Source organism: Simochromis diagramma, unplaced genomic scaffold (genome assembly GCF_900408965.1).
Source record: "Simochromis diagramma unplaced genomic scaffold, fSimDia1.1 OVJJ01000547.1, whole genome shotgun sequence".
Lineage (NCBI taxonomy): Eukaryota > Metazoa > Chordata > Actinopteri > Cichliformes > Cichlidae > Simochromis > Simochromis diagramma.
In genome coordinates this window covers 122,605-142,493 of record NW_024386956.1, presented here as the reverse complement: position 1 = coordinate 142,493, position 19,889 = coordinate 122,605, and the positions used below count along the sequence as shown (strand labels likewise).

General features: G+C 43.0%; 2 protein-coding genes across 3 annotated transcripts; one reads left to right on the top strand and one right to left on the bottom strand.

The window, feature by feature from the left end:
- The first annotated feature begins 3,334 nt into the window (after positions 1-3,334).
- Positions 3,335-5,814, top strand: LOC120737778 (multifunctional protein ADE2-like). The gene is made up of 7 exons (XM_040038640.1): positions 3,335-3,974; positions 4,059-4,238; positions 4,349-4,462; positions 4,542-4,625; positions 4,848-5,028; positions 5,114-5,272; positions 5,351-5,814. The coding sequence occupies exons 1-7, from the start codon at positions 3,858-3,860 to the stop codon at positions 5,515-5,517; spliced, it is 1,002 nt and encodes a 333-aa protein (XP_039894574.1). The 5' UTR covers positions 3,335-3,857; the 3' UTR covers positions 5,518-5,814.
- A 985-nt stretch (positions 5,815-6,799) lies between these two features.
- LOC120737776 lies at positions 6,800-14,019 on the bottom strand. 2 transcript variants are annotated; one of them, XM_040038638.1, is made up of 15 exons: positions 13,587-14,019; positions 12,630-13,127; positions 12,489-12,551; positions 11,838-12,401; positions 11,259-11,336; positions 10,960-11,114; positions 9,590-9,629; positions 9,317-9,514; positions 8,914-9,092; positions 8,650-8,829; positions 8,426-8,539; positions 8,263-8,346; positions 7,860-8,040; positions 7,616-7,774; positions 6,800-7,537 (listed from the first exon to the last, which is right to left on the bottom strand). In XM_040038638.1, exons 1-15 carry the CDS (start codon positions 13,705-13,707, stop codon positions 7,371-7,373), a joined length of 2,781 nt encoding a protein of 926 aa, XP_039894572.1. In that variant the 5' UTR covers positions 13,708-14,019; the 3' UTR covers positions 6,800-7,370. The 2 variants fall into 2 exon arrangements, with proteins under 2 accessions (XP_039894572.1, XP_039894573.1); XM_040038639.1 differs by having other exon boundaries at positions 11,898-12,401.
- Between the last annotated feature and the right edge of the window lie 5,870 nt (positions 14,020-19,889).

The window sequence follows — 19,889 nt, the reverse complement described above, 5'->3', positions numbered from 1 at the left end:
GTTAGGTTTATTCCAACCTTCCCACAAAAGCCCCAGGGGGCAATTTTTCTTTCTTCTATTTGGGGGACCCAAAAAACAGAGGGGACACACGTGAGTTTTTATTTGCCCAACAAAAAAACTAAAAAAAAAAAACCCCAACAAAACCACAACAACAAAACAAACAAAAAAAAAAACACAAAAACAAAACTTGTACCCAACTTCAACACTGAGCTCATGCACCTCCATGTTTGTGGAAAGCACACCCCCCACTATTTCTCTGTTTCTTTTTCCAGTGGATGCTCTATGGGACGGGCTACTTTTTTTCATTTTTCAGGCTTTGTTCAGAAGGGGGTGGGGGGGGGAAAACCCCAAAGGGGGGTCTGTTGGGGAGGGCGCCCAAAAGCACGCGCCCCTTTTCCACACGGCACAAACTGGCATTAATTTAACAATTTTTTTTACCAATTTTCTTGTGGGGGGCATAGGGTCCCAACCAACTCCTTTTTACTTTTTCCTCAATTCTGGCAGGTTTTGGGGGGGCAAAAGGGCTTCTTGTTTTTTTACATGTTTGTCCCACACGTTATCCCTGGGCTTTTTTTTCCTTTTTGGTTTCCCCAAAGCTTCCTGTAGTCTTTACTTGGCTGCAGACCCCCATGGCCCACCCCCAAAAACCCCCAGTGTTGGGGGGTAGTTTTTTTTACTCCACACGCTCACCAAAAGGAACCTTTTTCCCCAAAAGGCCCTTGAAGGCATTTTAGAAGCTGCCCCCCCAACTAACCCTGTTCCTAGGGGGGGGGTGGGGGGGGACCCACCCCAATTTTTTTTTGTCCAGGGCAGGGGGAAACGGGCACAACAAGTCCAACAGTAAGGGAACACCGGGAAAAATTGCAAGGGACGGCTCAAAAAGGGCCCAACAAAAGGATTTGGGGGGGGAAAAACAGTGGCGGGACTTTTTTTCTGAGGGTTGGGCAAAGGGGCCATGGGGAGAGGAGGGGCAAGAGGAGGAGGGGAAAGGAGAAGAAAGGGAACGGGGAGGACCCCAGAGGGGGAAAATTATTGGGAAGTTAGCGGTAAGGGGCAAGATTACAGTTCAGGATTAAGGTATTATTAAAAAACTTGGCATAATGAAAAAAACCACCCAAACAAGGAGGGTGGGATTTAGAAAAAAACCCACAGGGGGAAGTTTTTTGCTAATTTTTCTGGCAAAGGTCATTTTTTGCTGGGGGGGGACACTTTGGAACAAACTGGGGGAACAAAAAAAACAATTTTTTTTGGGACTTTAGGGGCTTTTGCCCCCCTGGGGTTTTTACCAGGGGCTTTCCCGTTTTGCATTTTTGGTATTGAGTGGTTTGATTTCCTATTACCCTTCAGTTTGCAGTTTTAAAACATGGGTTTTTATGAGAAGTTTAAGGCAATTGTTTTTTAATGGACAAACAGGGCCCTTTGTCCCAAATTTTTCCCCCAAAAAACACGCTTTCCCCCAAAACGTCATTCCAAAAAAAAAAAACAAAAAGCTGGAAAGGCAACAACAAAAAAAAGGTTCCAAAACCCTGTTGTTCGGTGGGCTAAGTGGGGGGACCCATTTTTCAACCAACAACCGGTGGGGGGGGAAATCTTGTAAAAAGTAACTAGATCTTGTCATTCAGTATCATTACAGAAATGGACACAAACACTAAGCTTTGATGCCTCAGCTGGAAATCTACATGTTAAATCACACCATAACTTATAGTGTACCAGGAAACCCTTCTAAACTCTACACCATAACTTTAAAGGTCATCAGAGTCAATCAGAGAGGTTTCTTGTTACATCATAAATTATAATCACTATATTTCTTTAGTTACAACGTTAGCTTAGTGTACTGATAAGCGATTTGTATACTGACACAGAACAAGAGGAATCGAGATGATGATTTTCCTTTGCTATTGTTTTCATGCAGTTGGACTTCTTTGTTGGGGGCACGATGCAGTCTCATGACAGCAGAGGAATAACTGCCTCATGATAGTGCTTGTTAAACTCAGCTGCACAGTAAGGTGGTTACTGGTTTGAACACCTATTATGAGGAGATTGTTTGCTCTCTACCTACCTGCAGTCCTCCAAGTACTCCAGCTTTCCTCCACAATCCAAACACACGCTCGTTTGGTAAACTGGTGAGCCTAAATTGAACGTGCATGTGAGACAGATTTCCTTTAATCGCTCACTGGAACAATGAGGTAAAAGATAAACGAAGAATCACTCAAGTAAAATCCATAAATGCTTTTAAAAAGTCAAATCTAAAAGCTTTACATTGCTGTAGCCTGTGGGAGGATCAGAGGCTCTGCAAAATGTGACATTTGACCCCTGTGTCTCCTTCTGTCTTAAATGTTTCATTCATGGTCTTAAGTCCCAGGAAACAGAATAAAAAAATCACTCTAAAACGCTAAATAAAATGATTTACTACCACACAGAGACAGTTTTGGTAGTTCGGGGCCTTTACCTTCTAAGACCTGAACTCTTCCACACCATGCAATTTTAATGTCTCTTTGATATTTGGGCATATTGGGGCCTGATGAATGCAAAAACAAAGAATTACCAGATTTTTTTTTTTACCTTATTTTTGTTGTTTTTTTAAATAAGAGACACATATGAGGATATTCGTTTAAAACGTTGATAGAACAGTAGCAGTATAATGTCCTCGTAAGTGGATATCAGGCCCTTGTAGAGCAAAATCGAGTACTTTGGTCTAAATAACTCAAAATGTGATGTCTACATATGTGGACGCCAGGTCCTAGGAGGTTAAAAGTTCCACACAGTCACAACCACAGTGATACTGCTTAAAATAATCCAATAATTAAAAACAAAGAAATGTCCATATCTTCACTCCTCAAAGGTTGTAAGATGATTCCACCTTTTTCTTCCTCTGCATGAACTGAAATCAGGTGATTGTAGCTCACGCTGCACAGGAGACAAAGGCATGTTTGGTGGTTTGTAATGGGAAACATTATTGCAGTGTGATCACTGAGTTTAGCGTTTTATTACTGCATTACAGACCAATACAAGTAAAAACAACACATCACATTCAACAACATCAGTAGCTGCTGTCTAGAATGTTAACTCCAGTTATTATCTATGCTTCCTGTATTCATTTAGCCTTGTTGCCTCTTTGCTCCTATTTGTCCTTTTTTCTTTCAGCTAAGACCTGATGTAAGAGGATCCATTGTGCCTGGTTCTGTTACACATCTCTAAAAACAAAACTCTGGGTGACACCAGCTCTAGATCACGAGTCGGTGTTCAAACTCAAACTAATTGATTCGATCAAAAACACACTGTTTTGACCTGTTGGAGCTTTTGATAAGACAAGCTTCTTATTAGTGATGGCCAGCTTGAAGCTGACGCTCCGACGTGTGTGTCAAAAAACATCACATGATCAGTGACGACTGAAGCTTCCTTTAGAACGTAACTGCTTCAGTATCTGATTCAGTGGATTATAGGGAAGTGAATCACTCTGTAGAGTGGGTAGTCATGATGAAGCAGTACACGTTAATTTGTAGACTCAAGCTGCTCTTCATATTTTTGGCCACCAGGTGTCACCAGACAGGACTGTGTTGAAGAGCTTGAAGTAATGAACCGTTTTTCAGCACAAGCTTCAGAAAGCTTCGTTTGGCCATCACTTCTTATCAAAGAGTAAAACGATTAACTTTTGCGAAAAAAGCTCCAAAGGTTTTTATTTTTTATTTGTACCTAATTAAACGTCTTCTCTTGATGTTTGAGCGTCTTCTCCTCACGTGGAAATCAATGCCCGGCTGTGATTGGCTGGTTAGATGAGCTGAGGACCGCGATTGGCTCCCGGCAAAGGTAAGACACGCCCATTTCCCCTCCTCGGCTGCCTGCACACCTTCTGCGAGATGATACCCGTTGAGTGGGTGTGTCGCAGGGTGGCGACTGGATCTTTCCTCAAGAGGAATCCAGGAGTCAAAGAGGGCTACCGCTTTTCTCCTCTAAAGATGGAGATGTTCTTTAAAGTGAGTCTTGCTGCGTGCGGTGATTCTCTCCTTGTGTTTTCAGTCTGAATGTTGCCGCAAACTCATCACTGATTGTGTTTTTAGGATGATGCCAACAATGATCCTCAGTGGTCAGAGGAGCAGCTGCTGGAGGCCAAACTGTGTCTGGCTGGGCTCACTGTTGGTCAGTGTGAGGTGGACATAATGAGCCGCAGCACTGTGGCCATTTTTGAGATAGTGGAGAAGTCCTGGGCCACTCAGAACTGCTCCCTGGTGGACATGAAGGTAGGCTGTGCAGCAGCGCCCCCTGCTGGTTAAAGTCACATCTTGGTGCGATCTCTTCTCTCCTGTAGCTGCAGCAGAACTACAACTAAGGACTTTTTCTTTGCTTATAGATCGAATTTGGCGTCAGTGTGAAAAGGCGAGAGATTGTGCTCGCTGACGTGATTGACAACGATTCGTGGAGGCTTTGGCCAGCTGGAGATCGGAGCCAGCAAACAGACAAACAGGTGATGGACTGACTTTGATTTATTTTCATGCTGATATGAAAAAGAAACAAGCCTCAAACTTTTCTTTTCCCCTTTGTAGGTGTACAGAGAGCTGAAGGAAGTGACGCCAGAGGCAATGCAGATGGTGAAGAGGAGTTTTGAGTGGGTCTCTGAAAGGGTCAAGGTACAGCAAACAGATGCCTCTAATCTATTCTTGATCTTGTAGGAGTGTTTAGCTCTTTCTTTGCTTTGAACATCCAAACCAACAAACACTGTTTAACATCACAAAAGCCTGCAGCTGCTTTTGATGTAATTCAGGAAAAAACCAGCACAGCTGTACGATTTTTCTTTTGAGCAGGTAAAACTGACATAAAGTGATGATTCAATGGTTTCTGTGTGTCTACAGTTGCTGCTGGAGCCCCAGGCAAGCAGCAGGGTGGTGCTTTTAATGGGCTCCACCTCAGACGTGGCCCATTGTGAAAAGATAAGAAAGGCGTGCGCCTCCTACGGGATCCCCTGTGTCCTCAGAGTCACCTCGGCACACAAGGGTCCAGATGAGACGCTCCGCATTAAAGCTGAATATGAAGGTGAGCTTTAATATTGACGTAACTGCATCTTTATACTGATGTGGGATTCTTTCTAATCGGATCGTTTCTTTATGCTGTGCTGCAGGTGATGGCATACCCACTGTGTTCGTGGCTGTGGCTGGGAGGAGTAACGGCCTCGGCCCAGTGATGTCTGGTAACACGGCTTACCCTGTGATCAGCTGCCCTCCTCTCACTCCAGACTGGGGACCACAAGATGTCTGGTCATCCCTCCGCATGCCAAGTGGTGAGCAGAGCTCTTTACTGTAGCGTGCATCGTTAATCGTTCGTGCTGTTTTTGGATTTATTTATTTTTGTCCTGCAGGTCTTGGCTGCTCCACCGTGTTGTCTCCTGAAGCTTGTGCTCAGTTTGCAGCGCAGATCTTGGGGTTGAGGGACCACCTGGTGTGGTGCAAACTGAGGGCATCCATGCTCAACACCTGGGTGTCTCTCAAGCTGGCTGACAAGAAGTTACAGGCCTGCAGCCTCTGAAGAGCCCAGCGTGCATCACGCTCAACAAAAGAGCTTTGGTCCATTTAGCACCCTTGAAGCGAACTGCAGGACTGAAAACGACACAATTCATTTATTGAGGCCAAGTTTATAACATGGAACTGTTTCTAACAGATTTGTTATAGTTACTCAATTTTAATGGAATTTGTTTATTTATTTTGGTGCATGTGTATTGTTGCTACCTGTGTTTTAATGGTGTCATTTTTGTAAAAATGTAAATAATCAGTGTTCCTTAAATAAAGCCAGTACGGCTGCAGGTCAGATGGATAAATACCTGCTAAAAGATCTCATAGTGCTTTATTGTCACAACACAGTACTTCCAGTTCCGTCTTCTGTGGAACCAGCTGGGATTCAGGAGACAGACACTGTCTCTACCTTTAAGATTAGACCTAAAACTTTTAATGAAACCTTCATTTGTCACATGCAAGTTTGCAAACCCCGACCACACATACACAGCACAGACACCACATGGGAGACAGGTAGTAACTGGAAGATATGCACAGCTCAATGGGCAACTGGAGGAGGGGGAAAGAGGCCCCTGCTCATACTGGGCTGCTTGTGGGAGGTCAGCATGAGAACAGAAAACAAAAAATTCGTCTGCACAGCTTCACATCACAACACCATGAAGCACATGACAAACAGGGTGAGAAGTGAGCCGATGTAGACGCAGCCATCTTGCCAAGCAGCTTTTAATCCAGCCTTGGATTTCTGCCCACTATAGTTTAAGATGCATTATTTATTTGGTGTAATAACATTTCTGGGACTTTGTAGCTCAAAAAAATGAATTTTCATTCCCAAGTAAAGCAAAAAAAGTAAATTAGCTTTTGTCAAAGCATCAATCATAGTAGTTAGAACGACTTCGTCAAAGACGCGTTACATTATTCTTAGAGCAGCATAAACAAATTAAGCAACAAACAATTTTTCACAGAGCTATTGTCTCCTCACCACACAAAGCCTCTCGGCCACCCGGTCTGTCATATAATCACTTAAAGATAAAGATGCTGTGTATGTGGCAAACACAGCATGACTCGCACACAAACGCCCAGATGGAGCAGAGTGGGGGACAATCAGGGAGTTTGTTTGAAGTAGTAACGTTTCTGTAATTAGCTCTGTGGTGCTGAATTAGTTTAGATACACAGTGTTAAACACATATTTATAATATTTATCAGACATAAAAGACTGATTTGATTTTAAAGACACATGAGCACGTGCACTGAGTGAGATTCAAGAAATCACGGAAACCCCCAAATTATCACGAGATTCATGAATACGAGTATTTAAAAGTTTTATTGCATCGAGTCAGAAAAGAAAGCTCCATGACACAACTTCCTGTCCACGTGTCTGTGAGCCACCGTGAACAAACTGTTTACATGTTTTGATTCCACTTTTTCTGCTGTGATCCAAAAGCTCGGTGTGTCTTAAAAAAAAGCATACAAATACATACAGGCTTCAATCATATGTGTGACAAACATCTACAGTTAATGGGTTTTCATAGTAAACAATGTTTGTAATTGAACTTTTTTTTCAGCCAGGTAGATCCCACTGAAACAAAAACCTTTTTTTAGGGAGACCTGACGATAGGCAGCAGCTAGTTACAAAAATGAAACCATTAAACACAGGCAGCAACAACATGCATGCAAAAATAAATAAACAAATTAAAAAGTTCTATAAAATTCCATTAAAATTGAGAAACTATAACAAATCTGTTAGAAACAGTTCCATGTTATAAACTTGGCCTCAATAAATGAATTGTGTCGTTTTCAGTCCTGCAGTTCGCTTCAAGGGTGCTAAATGGACCAAAGCTCTTTTGTTGAGCGTGATGCACGCTGGGCTCTTCAGAGGCTGCAGGCCTGTAACTTCTTGTCAGCCAGCTTGAGAGACACCCAGGTGTTGAGCATGGATGCCCTCAGTTTGCACCACACCAGGTGGTCCCTCAACCCCAAGATCTGCGCTGCAAACTGAGCACAAGCTTCAGGAGACAACACGGTGGAGCAGCCAAGACCTGCAGGACAAAAATAAATAAATCCAAAAACAGCACGGACGATTAACGCTGCACGCTACAGTAAAGAGCTCTGCTCACCACTTGGCATGCGGAGGGATGACCAGACATCTTGTGGTCCCCAGTCTGGAGTGAGAGGAGGGCAGCTGATCACAGGGTAAGCCGTGTTACCAGACATCACTGGGCCGAGGCCGTTACTCCTCCCAGCCACAGCCACGAACACAGTGGGTATGCCATCACCTGCAGCACAGCATAAAGAAACGATCCGATTAGAAAGAATCCCACATCAGTATAAAGATGCAGTTACGTCAATATTAAAGCTCACCTTCATATTCAGCTTTAATGCGGAGCGTCTCATCTGGACCCTTGTGTGCCGAGGTGACTCTGAGGACACAGGGGATCCCGTAGGAGGCGCACGCCTTTCTTATCTTTTCACAATGGGCCACGTCTGAGGTGGAGCCCATTAAAAGCACCACCCTGCTGCTTGCCTGGGGCTCCAGCAGCAACTGTAGACACACAGAAACCATTGAATCATCACTTTATGTCAGTTTTACCTGCTCAAAAGAAAAATCGTACAGCTGTGCTGGTTTTTTCCTGAATTACATCAGAAGCAGCTGCAGGCTTTTGTGATGTTAAACAGTGTTTGTTGGTTTGGATGTTCAAAGCAAAGAAAGAGCTAAACACTCCTACAAGATCAAGAATAGATTAGAAGCATCTGTTTGCTGTACCTTGACCCTTTCAGAGACCCACTCAAAACTCCTCTTCACCATCTGCATTGCCTCTGGGGTCACTTCCTTCAGCTCTCTGTACACCTACAAAGGGGAAAAGAAAAGTTTGAGGCTTGTTTCTTTTTCATATCAGCATGAAAATAAATCAAAGTCAGTCCATCACCTGTTTGTCTGTTTGCTGGCTCCGATCTCCAGCTGGCCAAAGCCTCCACGAATCGTTGTCAATCACGTCAGCGAGCACAATCTCTCGACTTTTCACACTGACGCCAAATTCGATCTATAAGCAAAGAAAAAGTCCTTAGTTGTAGTTCTGCTGCAGCTACAGTAGAGAAGTGATCGCACCAAGATGTGACTTCAACCAGCAGGGGGCGCTGCTGCACAGCCTACCTTCATGTCCACCAGGGAGCAGTTCTGAGTGGCCCAGGCCTTCTCCACTATCTCAAAAATGGCCACAGTGCTGCGGCTCATTATGTCCACCTCACACTGACCAACAGTGAGCCCAGCCAGACACAGTTTGGCCTCCAGCAGCTGCTCCTCTGACCACTGAGGATCATTGTTGGCATCATCCTAAAAACACAATCAGTGATGAGTTTGCGACAACATTCAGACTGAAAACACACAGAGACAATCACCGCACGCAGCAAGACTCACTTTAAAGAACATCTCCATCTTTAGAGGAGAAAAGCGGTAGCCCTCTTTGACTCCTGGATTCCTCTTGAGGAAAGATCCAGTCGCCACCCTGCGACACACCCACTCAACGGGTATCATCTCGCAGCGCGCAGCGATGAACGCCGTGTCCGAGTGCTGCTTAACAAAGGCCGTCTTAATGCCTGAGGAGAGAAGGGTGGATATCAGAGCAACCTCAAACTCACGGACAAATGACAACATCTGAGATTAAAAACGATATTTTATTGAATTTGTATACATGAAGTATTACTGCATGATTATCATTTCTGTTCATGCACGAGATTTAGGCTGTTTGTTTCCTGTCACTGAATCAACCTTTGATGCAATCTGTTGTTCCCAAAACCTTGTGCAGAAATAAAAACCTCACCAGACTCCTGCAGCAGCTGGAACACGCAGCTCGTGGTTTTGTTGGCAATGGCAGCTTTGCCCTCCATCTGATCTTTGCTCACGGCGTTCCCAGCTGTGATCTGGTCTTTAGACTGGACTAGAACCAGTCCCGGCTGGTCCACGAGCTCGAAAATCTGTTTAGTCTTGCCCTCATTGAGCTTCTGGCCGATTTTCAACTCTGAAAACAAGGAAAGAATTAAAACATGCACATCTAACTGAAGCGCTAAAGTGCGGATTAAGGCTCGTGCAGTACCTGGGGCGGGGGCCATGGCGCTCGTGGATCCTGAGCAGGCCTGAACGACAAATCACACAACACGCCAGTGAACTTACAGAAGAATTGCTTCATTTTAGTCTACGCCCATAAAAGCCAGATTTGATTTCCTAGCAGGCAGCACTTGTTTCTTTTTTAAAGAAGAAAATAGTGGAAACACAAATCGCCTTTTCAAGTGTCACTGTTGTTAGCGACATGTTATCATGCAGCTTGTCTGTAAGGATGTCACATGATTGCCACATTCTTATTTCTGATGAAACATAAGATACAGGTGTTGAGACCAGGCTAGTTTGAAGTTATTAAATTGACAGCAGCTAGACTTTGTTTTTGGTTCATGAAGCTGTCCCACATAGGAATCACACCACAGGTCATGTGACCCACATAACCCATGCATTCAGTCACACGTCAGCTCAACTGATGGGACCCTTAACGACCTGCATAGAAACCGGGCAGGTCAACGATCCATCATGCACGAGAGGTGAAATGTCTTCATGAACCAAAACCCTGGTTTCCTTCAACTAGCTTGCAGTTTAATGTATTTTTCTTTATTTTCCAATTACATTGAATTCAGAAAGTCAACCAGACAACCACAGGTTAGCAGATTGCACAGCGCAGAAGAGCTAGCTCATCAGGCTGAGACGCGGTGGTCTGTTTACACCTACAGGCCAGTGGCAACTCTCACAGTGACGGTGTGCACATCCCGGTTTGAGCGGGGAGCCGTTACGTGAAAAGGCGATGACACCTCTGAACGATTGCTCATCATCTCACAGTGATGCGATTGGTACTCGTGGTACCAGTTTGCATACTGACGATCCTGAAACTGAATTGGTGGCTCATTGTTAGTCAGTGGTGCTGCTTTCAGTTGTTATGCAGCTGTTCTGCTCAAGTACTGCACTGTTAAGGTTGTGGTCAGCTGATACTGAAGGAGTCACCTGGATAAGCAGTGAAACATTTCTCCCATTAAAAATCCTGTGACCAGGTGAACAAAACCAACTCTGGAATTTTCTAACATGGATGAGTGAATAACACTTAAGACATAACTTTTCCTCAGGTTTGATTAACAAACGTCAGCCCAACATACATCATAGAGCTGCAGCTTTAGGCTTTACAATATTTGCATGAATCAATTCATCTTTGTTTTTGCAATCTGAAACAATCTGAAACCTAAACATGTTAAAGTTTACAAATGTAATTTTAACGTGGGACATTTTTATTTGAAAAATAATTATATAATAATCTGTCACTCGATTAATCAAGTAGTTGGGGTAGTTTTAAAAGAACCCACACCAGCGTTTATTATGTCGGAGAATACGTCAGTTTTGTAATGGTCACGTGAGATCAGTGTATGTTACCTGTGGCGATGGAGCAGGGGAGGCCACTGAACAGACTGAGTTGATCTTTAATATGGGGATGTGGTCCTGCTCTTCTTTACACTGGGTGTGCAGTCTGTCAGCAGCAACAGGGCCGAGAGGGTTCAGCTTTTTCAGTGATGTGTGCAGTTCAGGGTCTGGAAATAAGAAGGACAAAGGTTAACGTACGACTAGTGTAACATGTCAGCTCCTAACAGGGTTTCATGAGTTGTGCATTGTTTTAGCTCACAGCCGTGTTCTTATCCATATTTAATTATTTCAGAAGGAGACACATTTCAGACCTTCATCCACAGCTTTCCTCTTCAGTCTTCTGTTTGATGCAGTAGTATTCTCTTTGTCGACCTCACTCTCAGAAGCACCTGCAAAAATATATTTAAGGCAGTTAAAAAACAGATATAGACATGCTTCTTTGCTGCAAAAGCTAAGAATTGTCTTGGTATTAAACAAAGTAAAACTGGCTTACGACCACCTCGAGACTCATTTTAAATAAAACACATCTTAAAACCACTTCCTGGGTGGCTGCAGCTCAAGTTGGACCAAGTTGTTTACTAACCGGAAAGTTTGTCGTTTGAAAATAATATTTATTTCCCTCTACCTTCAAGTCTATTCAGTGTTAAAGGGTCAGTTTACTGAACCACAATTTCTCTGCAGATTTTATGGTTTTAGTTGAAATACTAACTAATGTGTTGTGTTGATATAAGATTTTGAGAAATATTTTAAGGGACAAAAACAGCCAAAACCTTTGTTTTTGGCTGTCTGTGGTGTTCCTGCTTGGTTATCTTACTCGTGGTAACTGACCACTGAATGCATTGCGTAACCTTTTCATCTAATTCATACTGATGATTAAATGATCAGCTCACTCATCAACATGTGTTCTTGATCCAAACGATGCTCCTTGATTTTATGCCGCTCTGACTCACACGTGTTTGATGCCTCGATGGTTAAGTCAGAATCAGAGGTGCAGGTTTTGTCCTCCACAGCTCTCCTCGTGTTTGCCAAATTGCCGTCCACGTTATTTTTCTCATCACAGTTGTCAGATATTGTAAGTCTGTCCGAATCTTCTTCTGTGTAGTCGTTAGTCACGCGATTCATAATGGAGTCCACTTCTTCGTAGAACCTCATGAGGCATCTCGGGTCAGCTTCATCAGTCTTGCCCCTTTGAAGGGACCTGTAGAGATACTTGAGGTTCCTGTACTTAGTGTGGCACTGTTTCCAGTCACGATCGATGCCTTGCTGCAGTAACCTGCGTGAGATCTGGACAAAGATGTCCCTCTTTCTGGTTGAGCTCTCCAGCTTCCTGCATATGCGCTCATCGGACCAGACTTGGATCAGGGCCTGCACCTCTTGGTCGCTCCAGTTGCGACCAGCGTCCGACACCGTGACCACTTGGTCAGAGCAGAAGTCTGTGTGTGCTCGATGGGCATCTGGAATAAAAGAACAGATATGGAAGGAAAAGCTTACATATGCAGCTGAACTCCACAGGTGGCAGATTCTTTTCTTTGTTGGCATACCTGTACTTCTCTCTCTCTTTATTTCCATTTCTCCGTCCATGTTGCAATCATCACTGTTGTCATCTTAAATAAGGAAAAATAAGAAAATTATTTTTATGGAGTCTTGAATCTAAAACAACTGCTTGCAAACGTGATGCTTACCATCATCCATGTCGATGACCACCTCACTCTCAGAGCCTGTTATCTGCCCTGTGTGGCCTGCTGGCGTTTGTAGCCTCCCTGCTTTCAGTTCACCATCATACAGTCTCTTCTGCATCTCCATGCTCCCATTTTCCAGTCCTTTGTCCAGTAAAATAGCTTCCACTTCATCAAAAAACTTCATGTACTTCCCCAGGCTTCCTGCACTGCTGCCTCCTGCAGCGTGTGCACTTTTAGCAATCTTATAGTCATATTTCAAATTCTTGTATTTTGTACGGCATTGTCTCCAGTCGCGTATCACCCCATATTTTCTTTGCATCTGCCGAGCCATCTCTTGGAATATGGATTTGTTGCGCAGCGTGCTTTTCAATCGTTCCAGAATGTTGCGGTCGGCCCAGACGCACAGCAGCGCTTTTACTTCATCATCTGTCCAGTTGCGGATTCCCTCTTCAGCCACATTCGTAGAGTCAGAAACAGCTGAATGAAATTGAATCTTTATTCCTGTGCAAACATGAAGACATTGTCATTTTTGGCTAAATGGTGATTTTTTTTTTAAATAAAAGAAACTTTAACCTTCTAGGATCCACATATATGGACATCACATTTAGACCAAAACTCCATTTTGCTCTACAAGGGCCTGATATCCACCTCCGAGGACATTATACTGCTACTCTTCTCCTCATATGTGGATCTCATTTTTCTTAGAAACAAAAATCAGGTGAAAAAATAATTCTGATAATTCTTTGTTTTTACACTCAACAGGTCCCAATCAGCCCAAACATCAAAGAGAAATTAAAAACGCATGCCATGGAAGAGTTCAGGACTTAGGAGGTTAATGTAATTGTCTGAGTTTGTAGCACAAGCAAGCTTTATCCTTTGATGCTAGTTTTTGTTTTTTCCCCAAGTGAACAAAGTCATGTTGTTATCGTCATTAGTACAGTTGGTGTTGAACACAGTTACCTTGCTGGACTGGGTAGATTCTTCTTTGACTATCCACACCTTCCTCCCGTGGCCTTTCTTCCACTCCTGGGCTGTAGTTCACTGACGTGCCTGCATCAGGCCTCTTGCTCTGAAGTCTCATGCTTCTGAATTAGCTGAGACTCCTTCCAGCTGCGCACAACACTGAGCCTCCTCAGACGCTCTGAAATCCCCTCAAATGTGCTTCTGTTCTCTACCACGTGCTGATGTCCACCCTGGTCCCACACTGAGAGTAGAGCCAGCACCTCAGCCTCCCCCCACTGCCTCTCCACGGAGCCTTCTCCCTCCCCCACCTCACTATCACCTCCTCTTTGTCTCTCTGCTCCTCTCTCCAAGTTTGACCGACCCGGAAACGCTTTTCCGCCCAGCCTGTCTGCTGCACGGTTCCCTAGGAAACCAGGCAGTTAAGCCTGAAAGCAACGCCTTCATGCTGAAAAGCTGCCTCACCAGTGGCTTAAGCTGTGTGCTGAGGGGGCGGGACTAAGTGTAATCTGAGAAGCAGCTTGGTAATGGCTGAAACTGCAGCAAGAAGACTCTCCATATATGGCAGCCTCACAGCAGGGAAGCAAATCTGCTTTTTTGTTTTCGGGTGAATTTTGTTTCTGCTCCATTTGGCCCTCGTTAAACCAGTTTTGATTTGCCTCAAGGCGACTTTACTGTTTCATGCAGAGAAGAAAAGAAAATCATTCATGCAAAAACACATTTCCCACTAATACATGACAATTTACACTGTTATTTTTTAAAAGAGTTGTCAGACACATAATATCCTGTTGAAGCCAAAATTATTAGCCCCCGAGGAAATCTGGAACAATTTCCTAAACTTCTTCCCAATTTTATGCAGTATTGATGAAACTTGATATAATCAGAGTCACTGGTGCTATTTAGTAGCTTCTGGTACATTTTGTAATATAAAATACATTTGTAGGCTTGCTTTGTACCAAATGTAGTAAAAAGCCCCATGTGAATGTTTGCTTTCAAAACACACCTACAGTAATGAATCACCTTTAAAAACACACCTCAATTTAAGTCAGTTGGCTTCCTAACAACATCCAATAAGCATAAAAAAGACTCCAAGGAACAGGGCACTCGAACACATGACAGGGACGACTGTTACTCGCCAAAGACAAAGGAAATCAGAAAGAAGATCGTAGAGGCTCATAATAAGTGGAAAGGCTACACTGCCATTTCCAAGCAATTCACAGTTTGCTGTGGAAAATACTTTATTGAAGACGTATGAAGTGCAACTGGAAAAGCAAAAGTTCAAAGAAATCATGAAAACCCCCAAATTATCACGAGATTCATGAATACGAGTATTTAAATGTTTTATTGCATCGAGTCAGAAAAGAAAGCTGACTCGATGACTTCATGTCCACGTGTCTGTGCTGTGAGCCACTGTGAACAAACTGTTTACGTGTTTTGATTCCACTTTTTCTGCTGTGATCCAAAAGCTCTGTGTGCCTTAAAGAAACGCACAGAAATACTTACAGGCTTCAATCATCTGTCCCTTTATTATTTATTTAATCTATATTTAACCAGGAAGATCCCACTGAGATTAAAAACATTTTTCAAGGGAGACCTGCAGCAAGTATCTCACAGTTAGACACAGTCAGCAACAACACACGCAGAAATCAATATAAATTCAGTAAAAAGTGTAAACCTCTCCTTAAAAGTAGTGAAAGAGCTGGATCTTGCATCTTAAACACGTCGCTCTCATTGTTCTACATTCTAATGTTTTGTTTTTCTTTACACACAATGAAATTGTGGGTTTTTTGGTTTTTTTGATTTGGTTAAATGCAGCTTTTGCAGAGAAATGATGAAAACGTTGTTGACTGTTGTGAAAACTGAAGTGGCTCTAAATCAGTTTTAGTAACTCTGGGATTCTCAAATTTGTCCTCACAGAGAAAAAACAATCTGCATCCATCTATCATCCATTTGCTGTATCCTTTTTGTCTCTGTTATCCAAGGGATTAACAAAATAACTAGCAGCTGCTCACCTTTCACTGCAAACAGCTCTACAATAAAGCAGGTCACCAGTAGAGAAAGAACTTGAAGGTTCAAGGTTCTTTATCTGTCACATGCATAGTTATACAAGTATAACACACAGTGAAATGTAACCTGACACGCTCCTCGACATGTGCAAAAATGGGAGGGGGTGGGGGGTGGAGGAAGAACATTTTATATATATATATATATATATATATATATATATATATATATATATATATATATATATATATATATATATATATATATATATATATATAGTCTATACATTGGGTGAATGTGCAGCAGTAGCAGCAAGCAGGTGAATTCTGTACATTAATAAGACATCTGACTATTTTACAGAATAGACAATATAAACATATTTAAAATTAAAGGAATTTGAAATGTACATTGTGCCTGGGTTTAGAGTGTCCTTGACCTCATGTCCAAGTCCAATAATTAGATTATTAATTAGCAAAGTTAAGTAAAACAAAACACCCACACAAAACCCACCAATATGACATTTTGCAGCTGTTTTCATGCTGATTCTGTTCTCTGTCTTTAATCCTGCCCAGAAACAAACAATCTTACACTTGCACTGTAGCCCTAAACCCTTCTACATCTGACCTCATAGAGGTTCATATGAAAATACAATCCGGTGCAGGAAAGTAATTTCTATGCACGATTGACAGTTTTATTGTTTTTTATTGTGTTATTTTGTTGTAATTTAAATCTCAAAAGTACTCAAGAGTCATTAAAGGGTTATGGGGAAATGATGATGAGGAAAATCTGTTGGTTGAAGTATTTCCTGCTGAACAAAGGCGTAGATTTGGCATGGACGGAAGGGACAGCACGGTGGCACGGTGGTTAGCACTGTTGCCGCACAGCAAGAAGGTCCTGAGTTCAATTCCACCATCAGGCCGGGGTCTTTCTGTGTGGAGTTTGCATGTTCTCCCCGTGTTTGCGTGGGTTCTCTCCGGGTACTCCGGCTTCCTCCCACTGTCCAAAGACATGCACTTAGTGGGGATAGGTTAATTGGATAATCCAAATTGTCCATAAGTGTGAATGTGCGAGTGAATGTGAGTGCGAATGGTTGTCTGTCTCTGTGTGTTGGCCCTGCGACAGACTGGCGACCTGTCCAGGGTGTACCCCGCCTCTCGCCCTATGACAGCTGGGATAGGCTCCAGCGCCCCCCGCGACCCTGAAAAGGATAAGCGGACGCGAATGGATGGATGGAAGGGACATGTCCCCACCAATAATTTGATGTCTTCGAGTAAAGAAAACAACCCGATATGAAGAAGAAAAAAAAGATCTGTCAGCGTCTCATTCACCCAGCGGTGCAGAAAGAGTTAAATTACGTTCCCTACTGGAGTCCTACGTCATGTGACAAATATGGCAAATGTGATTGGCTGTGCCCTTCAGGGAGCTTTGTTTAGTTTTAGCAGCGGCGAGCCTGCGCTGCGAGGAGGAGCGGAGGACGGCAGCACAAAGGAAGAACCTGGATATAAGAAAGTATTTTTCAAAGAAACCTGTAAGTCACTTAAAGTCAAGTTCACCCATAAAATGTGTCCGTCATAATAACGTTACAGGCTATGCTAGGCCATACATGCCAACACTCCCGATTTTTCTGTGGGAATCCCGAATTTCAGTGCCTCTCCCGGAGCCACCATTCTCCCCATATCTCCCGATTTCCCACCTGGACAACAAAATTGAAAAACCATATCCCAGATTGGCCCAGCCAATTCCAGTTTCCAACAATGGCTACTATTACTACAGCTACTTAGTTTTAATATTACTCTTATTTCTCTTTCTGGGTCGCAAAATAAACTTTTAGCGTATTTTCAGGCGAGAATGTAGCTGTGTAAACTTCAAATATCTGAGCTCCGGCGAGAGCAGCAAACTCCCGCGGTCTTTCGCTAAAGTTACTTAAATAACTTAAACATGTTATTGTTTGGCCTTTTTCAGTGTTTTATTTGTTCGTGAGTAAATCGGTTTGGCCGAGATTAAAGTTATTAGATTAAATAAAACTTTATTAATCCCTCGGGAGGTTCCTCCGGGGTTTTCACACAGCTGAATAAACGAACAGAAAACTGATTAAACAGAAGAACGACACGGTCGAGAATTTACGCCAGTGTCCGGTTATATTTTAGATAAAAAGGAGCAGACGGCAGTGTCACGCCACCGAGAGAGCTCGTGACGTAATTCTGAAGGCTGGATCGTCACAGTCGCTCACTTCCGGCCAAACCGGCTTTCGTATGACCCGCCCACTTAGACCGCGAAGGGCGGGTCCTCAGGTGGGCGCAGCTTCCACCTGAGGTCTCAATGTTGGCAAGTATGTGCTGGGCTTGGCCCACATCAGTCTAAAATTGTTTGTAACCATGAATAACGTGATGCCATGTCCACCAGGAGAGACTGGACAGTATAGATGTTGTTGTGTGGGGCTCCAGTAGTCCATGTGTGTTGCTTTAACAGTAGTTCATGTTTAGAATAAACACTCCCAGCTCACTGAGTTGATAGGGGCAATAGTGTGCCTAAAATGTTGCATAATTCTGCTGAGAGATCTTTTACTCTGAAGAAATATTATAAGGAGTATAAGAAGAAATATTGGGGCTTTGTTAAATATGGAAGCTGCAACTACAACTAGACATAGCTGTGGTACAGCTGTCAGTGTTTACTTGCATTACTTGTATTGTGTACTGTTTACACAGTTACACAGACTTCTACTTGTGGACTGTAAATCGTGTTAGGACCTTGGTTAGAAACCTTAGGTTATGTTTAACCCACAACAAAATAAAAGTAATTTAGTGCGTTCCACGAAGTGAGTGCACCGTTACTTAAAGAGTTATAGTTTAGTCTGAAAGCTGTAAATGATAACGGTGAAGATTTATTATTTTGTGTAACGCCTTCTTATTGATGCACACACAGCTTTCTGTGTTTGTATCTTGTAAAATCTGGTGATTGTAGACAGAAACACTTCAGGCTCAGCAGTGTTTCTATCTGAAATGCCGTCTCAAGAGTCGCATGTCTCTGTTAACTGCAGGTATTTTCAACACCTGACTGTTGGCCTGAGGCAGAGGAGACACTGTGAGAGAGAAAATAGAGACAATAAGGTCCGAAAAACAAAGGAGGCCCTCTGCTGTTGACGCTCCTTGAAAAGATGCATACATGCATTCACACAAAGACTCAGCCGCTCATGGCAAAAACACAGACAATGAATCTCCTCCTGTTGTTTACAACAACAACATGGAAAATCAGTGAGTTATATCGTTGTTCCACATTGAATAGTATAAGGATGTACCTCAGCATAACTCAGTTCTTATCAAGAAAAATAAAAGTGTAACCAGTAGAATACAGCAGAACAGACGTAAAAACATCTGAACACGGATTAGTTGCAATCTGAATAAAATGCTGCATAATGCAAGTTTGTCTTTGTATGACTTTATTCAGTCAGAAAGACTTACAGCAGAGCTTCACTGTGTTTACTTATTGGGACTGAGAACGTGGGTTTTAGTTTGAGATCTTTGTTTTGTAACTTGTAACTCACGTCTGAACCGAGTTTAGCTTTTGTTTTGCAAATCAGCGACACTAAAATGTAACTGTATTCTGACTTTGGAGACACAGAATACAAATATGAAGTAAATATGAATAAAAGTGTCAGGTTAAACTTGGAGGCCATTATTAAGCAGTCTAGCCTGTAACCTCACAGTACGATGAACGACAACTTCATGCTGAAGACTTTAAAAATGTCCAGAATAGCTTCAGAAAACAAAAACGTATTCTCTTTTTGCAGAACATGAGCTTCTGATGGTTTCATCCACTGATCTCTGGCTCACATTCATTGCCAACACCCCTCAGCACTTCTTTATGTTGAGGTGCTAATGAAACATGTCTGCCATCAGGTTCATTTTAACTTTCACAGACAACGACTCTTTCTACCAGGCTTCATCACACATGCTCACTGACCTACTTTATCTGTAAACATTAAATGCTCTCAAAACATACATTGACGCTTTTATTCTGAAACATTTGGCGCAAGGGTTCCTGGTAGCGCTTCCACTGACAGTTTAATCCTGAAGCTCCACGACGTGAACGGAGTGAAGTTTGGAGAATACAAGCTGAAGAGCGGCCTGCTGGCACCCATTTATATCCACCTGAGGGTGCTCGTGTCCCACCCCGCGCTCACGCACCAGGTAACCACGTGCTGCCTTCATGACTGCACAGCATACTGACTTCAGAACAGCTGAAAGCGATACCGGACACAGGAAACGTCTGCTGGATGCACTTTCTGAAGGCAAATGTGTC

What these genes read in the sequence shown, in the direction of transcription:
- LOC120737776 (XM_040038638.1), bottom strand. Translation starts at nt 13,707, where the DNA reads ATGAGACTTCAGAGCAAGAGGCCTGATGCAGGCACGTCAGTGAACTAC. An exon ending in AATCTACCCAGTCCAGCAAG is followed by an intron (nt 13,128 to 13,586) that starts GTAACTGTGTTC and finishes ATGTTTGCACAG; the next exon opens with GAATAAAGATTCAATTTCAT. An exon ending in AGATGGAGATGTTCTTTAAA is followed by an intron (nt 8,830 to 8,913) that starts GTGAGTCTTGCT and finishes TTGTGTTTTTAG; the next exon opens with GATGATGCCAACAATGATCC.
- LOC120737778 (XM_040038640.1), top strand. Translation starts at nt 3,858, where the DNA reads ATGATACCCGTTGAGTGGGTGTGTCGCAGGGTGGCGACTGGATCTTTC. An exon ending in GCCAGCAAACAGACAAACAG is followed by an intron (nt 4,463 to 4,541) that starts GTGATGGACTGA and finishes TCCCCTTTGTAG; the next exon opens with GTGTACAGAGAGCTGAAGGA. An exon ending in ATCCCTCCGCATGCCAAGTG is followed by an intron (nt 5,273 to 5,350) that starts GTGAGCAGAGCT and finishes TTTGTCCTGCAG; the next exon opens with GTCTTGGCTGCTCCACCGTG.